Source organism: Montipora capricornis, chromosome 14, assembly GCF_036669925.1.
Source record: "Montipora capricornis isolate CH-2021 chromosome 14, ASM3666992v2, whole genome shotgun sequence".
Taxonomy (NCBI): domain Eukaryota; kingdom Metazoa; phylum Cnidaria; class Anthozoa; order Scleractinia; family Acroporidae; genus Montipora; species Montipora capricornis.
In genome coordinates, this window is record NC_090896.1 from 8,245,759 (window position 1) to 8,250,758 (window position 5,000).

Sequence of the window (5,000 nt, forward strand, 5' to 3'; positions counted from 1 at the left end):
TGATTGGTTTACTGGATTGTCTCCGTCCTTTTTGATTGGCCAAAGTAATTACTTTCGTTTTGGTTTTACGACACTCATTTGAAAACCGCTCTATTTATTTGCTATTTATAAACGAATGAGATAATTGAGTGATCCTTGTACTTAGCTGGATAATTTAAGCAATTGTTTCTTAAAAACACCTGCAAAATTTTAAAAGTTAAAGGAGAACTGAAGGTCAAAATTAGCAATTTTTCCAACATTGTTTTTGGAAAGCCTAACATAAGTAAAGTTAAGTGTGTCGGGCTATTTCTTCTCGCTATTTTTCTTTTCTTGTCTTTTGCGAGAAAATTACGTTCGAAGTTGGGCTTTTCCCGCTTTTTCTGCCTTTTCAGTGCGGGCTCAAAAACTAAATCAGTACCCTGCTGTGACGTATGAAATGGGGAACAGAGATTTCGTAATCAAGAGAAACAAGTGCTGCTGTGGATATTTTCTTCGTTGTTTTGCTGTTTCTTCGCGGACTCAATATTCACGACAAACATCAGTCAAAACATTGCTTCTATATGGGGCACTCTCGCATGTCTTCTCCACATCATACGTCATAAGCTGCAAAAATGACCGCTGACTCCTCCATTCTGAGCCGCAATGCAAACATTTTTTTAGGTGGAAAAACGACGGATATGCGAGAAAAAAAGTTGAAAACATTATTGTGCATGGTCTAAAGTGTAAATAAAAAATGTTTATTTTTGTGCCTTCACTTCCCCTTTAAAATGCAAGTTTGACGTTGTAAGTATAATATTATGTAATCGCATGGGCCCGAGATGATTGATTTCACGCATCTTTTCAAAGTTTTCTCAAAATTCGCGACGAGGGCAATTTGGAAAACTTTGAAACGACAAGTGAAATTTAGCCTTAATTGCACGAGGGCACATTGCGATTACATTTTCATCACATAAAGGGGCAAAATTATTGATGGAAGCCCGTTCAATGCCGCGGCAAATGACAATCAACTTAACACGCTTTGATTCGGTTAGAGTTTAATGCCATAAATCGTTGCTGTCAACAGAAATAGCGCTTAAAATGTATTTTATTTGTGGACAAAAAGCAGTTTAATCAGTCAGAATCTGGAAGAAGATTCTCTTGTAACTTCACTTGCCCTGGATAAGCAATTGTTTACCAATCGGGATCAAGTAATCATGCCCTCTTGATTACCAAAAGTGCCCTCGTGATTAAGAAAAAATGCCTACCGTCTCAGCCAATCAGCATTCAGTAAGTTTGCCCCGTATGTGATAATAGCAGTAAGCATCTACCAGACGTTTCGACACTACTGTTTAGTTTCATCATCTGCGGTGATCCAAAGTTATTCGCAAGAGTCCCTTTATACCAATTTGCTAAAAAAGGAAAAGGTGTGCCTATTAATAGTCATTAGCTTCTCACAGGTAAAAAGCCGCCATCATCAGGGTTCAAAGGTGGCTTTTTCGTACACGGGACCAACCTCGTTTCCAGGATCTCTCTTCCCTTCCCTAGTCCTGGAGTGAGGCAACTCATTCTCGACACTGCTGTTACGATAATGATATAGTATCAACCGGCTTTGAATATACGATTATCATTATTTCATTACACTGAAAGTTGGAAACGAATTCTGGGAATTGAACATTTTTCTTTTAAAAATTTCAACCCAGATATACGATTGTTAGCTTACTTGTCACTTGTTATAGAAACTTTGTAACTTGTTCATCGTGAATAAAAGTTGTCTCTATAAGCCGGAGCTCCGTATTGAAATCCTGTCCAGGCACTACTTTTACTTTTTTCTCTTTATGTGCCACCACAAGTCCTGGAACTTAGACCAGTGTATATGGCAGGTAATTATGATTACTATATATTCAACGCTGGGTGATATTATATGATTATCGTAATTCCACTGTCGAGAACATGTTGAGTGAGGAATGACTCACGCTCTATGGGAAGGGAGGAACAGAGACCCTGGGAACGAGTTTGACACGGGCCGTTAATTAGATTCTAGTGAGAAATTTATGAACAAACTCACCGGCACTTAAAGCTCCCCAATATGCTAGTTTCGAATTGTGCAGCAACAAAAGAACAAAGTCAAGGTTCAGAGGAATAATTTGCAGTTTCCTTTGTTTTGAACAAAATAAAATGCTGGTTATTGCCCTGAACCTCGACTCCGTTCCTTTGTTGCTGCACAATTCGAAACTAGCCTGTTCCATCAGCACTCCTTCTCAGGACGACACTCATCAGGAAGATCGCAGAAGATGTTTAGTTCCTTTCTTAATCGTAATCTTCTTTTACCTTAGGGATCGGAAGAGAAAGAATTTCGTCGGACAAGATGGCAACACAAAGAAAATAAGGACGGAAAGTGGCGTCCGTATTCCTGCAACTTACAAGAAGAACATGTATCCTTTTATCAGATATTTCGGGAATGGGTTGCCGACTTGTTGGGGAATGGACTCTCGGGCGCGTGATTGCGGATTCGGACCCTGGCCGAACTTGGGTTCTTGAGATAAATAAGGAGGAAATGCGAACACTGGCTGGAGTTAAAGTGCCCCAAACCCCAAAATATTTTTTTCTCTAAAATGAATCTTTGCACCTGTTCGAGACCCATGGCGGCCATTTTTTCCTTTTTCTAACAAATCCTGCCATTTTATAGGCTTCGAAAGTTGCGAAAATCCAAGCATCTTTTGTTCACGACCGAGTCAGAAGGGGAGTGGGTCTATTCCTGATTTGACGTCACAATCTACTTTGCCTGCATTTTTACAAAGAGTTAATGCAATGTAAATCAGTTATGTGACGTCAAATCAGGAATAGACCCACTCCCCTTCTGACTCGGTCGTGAACAAAAAGATGCTTGGATTTTCGCAACTTTCGAAGTCTATAAAATGGCAGGATTTGTTAGAAAAATGAAAAAATGGCCGCAATGCGTTTCGAACAGGTGTAAAGATTCATTTTAGGGAAAAAAAGATTTTGGGGTTAGGGGCACTTTATAACTGGGGAGAAATTGCGTCTGCCGGTGATTAGACTTTCAAGTTATTTTGAATGGGGACTATGAAACGTCGGCCGTGGGCGTAAGCCATTGACCCAAAATTTCCTGTTATTATTTCCGAAAGTTTACTGTTGAATGAAACGGTATTTCTCCTTCAATGAACCGGTCTCGTCGCATGCACGCTCGGGGACAAATTTCACACAAACATTTCATATGACGGATTTGTGTCTTCCTAACGTTTCTTCTCAGGTAAACATAAGCAGTTGCTAAATCCTAATTTTAAAATTAACGCGAACTCTCTTGTTGTAATACATACTTGAAGCGTAGACTTAAAAGTGCACTCCGAGGCCTTTATCAAAATTAAATGTGCTTCTAATTTCTCGCAATCCTGGTTATGAATGATAGGATGTTAACGTCAAGACGTTAAAGAGGACAGACTTGTATGTTGTACGCGGAGATAGTTGGGGCCTTTTAATCGCTTGGGCAAATTGAATTGTGTCTGGTTTTCCAAACTAAACGTTGGCCATAATTGATGAAAACATGCCCATGTAGCCGGCGCAGGGCACGAAAAATGATTTCGACCAAGAACGAAACCGGGACGAAATACTCGGTGCCTGGTTTCGGGACGAAATGATATGTTTTGTGTAATAAATATATCGCTGACCCAACAGCACACAGGCTTGAAATTTCTGGACCCGGTCTGAGATTTGTTGTCATTTTCATGAGAAGAGAAGAAGAGAAGAAATGTATGGAGACCGATACGAACTCATGTCCGTCTGAGTTCGTCCCGGTCTCATGTAAGTACCCCCGAAGCCTTCTCATTGGTCGATAAAGTGGCACGTGAACATTTGATCAATCACTTAGCAGAGTCCATGACCAAAGTAATTGCACTGCACCAAAGCAAATGCAAAAGTATTTTGTACACTGGGTCATCTCGAGAAACTTTTTGCACATCTGCTTCCAAGAGTTTTCCTTGACTTTATTAACTCAGCTATCAGGACTGGTTGAAGAGAACGAAGATGGATTCTTGGGTTTCAGGAGACCAAGAGGAAGACGAAACCAGACCTGGACACAAAAGTGGAAGGAGAGGTAACACTTTGAATTTTTGGTTATTTGTCATTGTTACGGGTAAAAACGGGTTTCGTGCAGAAAAAAAACCCAGAAAATCTTGGTTAATTAACTGCACTCCACGTGTACAAAATCCTTCGCGTCGTTCATTCTTTTCTTTTGTGAGCCTGGGTCTGGGCTAGCTTTACGACAGTACGGAGAACCGATCATGGTAATTAGTATTTTTTGGGTGAGTTATGCCCTCTGGTCACATATATCAGCTGTAGCTGTTTTTTCTCGAGCTCTGGGTGTTAAATGACAACGGCATCAACTTTGAATGTGGAGTAATCAATGACTTTGGAGAAGTTTTAGCGTAGTAAAGGTCCGACTCAAGAAAACGCCTAAAAATAAATACAAGAACAAGAGTATGGAACATAGAAAGGAGGCGGAAGGAATGAACTTCTTCGCTGCAAATAATCAAAGCGAATAGCGAGGACGTGGTCTGCTTAGTCACATGACCCGGTATATCCTTGCCCCCCCAGGGGGGGGGGGGGGGGGGGTTTGAAATAATTGTAATGGACTCCTCCCAAGCACACCTACCCCATTATGCAACCAATACAAGGAACGAGAGAGAGAGAGACAGGGCGCGACGAAAGTGCTGTCCGATAGCCCGGGGCTAGTGGAATGACTTGTCGGGCTAGCACTTTCTTATCGTAGCTTGCCCGATGGGCAAGCACCGTTGGTTCCTCTTTTCTGATGATAAATTGAGCTTTTATACCAAAAAGTGTGTAGCAGAAAGCTCCTGAGAGAAGATGATAACGTTATGAGGCCAAATTAACGTAGCGTGACAACGTTTTGCGCCGCATTTTAGTTGCGTCTGTAAATAACGTCATGACTTTTTCTGCTTATTACATAAGCAACCGAAATATAATTTGCCCACTGACAGCGTGCAGTGCGAGACAATCAGTCTAATTAA

General features: G+C 41.0%; 2 protein-coding genes across 5 annotated transcripts in view; one reads left to right on the forward strand and one right to left on the reverse strand.

The window, feature by feature from the left end:
* The window catches only part of LOC138032704 (ATP-dependent RNA helicase DDX54-like), a 54,044-nt gene that overhangs the window by 42,069 nt on the left and 6,975 nt on the right, over positions 1-5,000 (forward strand). For 3 of the 4 annotated variants that reach the window (XM_068880405.1, XM_068880406.1, XM_068880407.1), the window contains exons 27-28: positions 2,292-2,390; positions 3,969-4,066. In XM_068880405.1, coding sequence (XP_068736506.1) covers positions 2,292-2,390; positions 3,969-4,066 — 197 coding nt within the window. Of the gene's footprint in view, positions 1-2,291; positions 2,391-3,968; positions 4,067-5,000 lie in introns of those variants that run through there. The other variant, XR_011128439.1, reaches the window with a different exon arrangement.
* The window catches only part of LOC138032705 (neuropeptide Y receptor type 2-like), a 15,011-nt gene that overhangs the window by 2,065 nt on the left and 7,946 nt on the right, over positions 1-5,000 (reverse strand). The gene's annotated exons all lie outside the window — the stretch shown is intronic.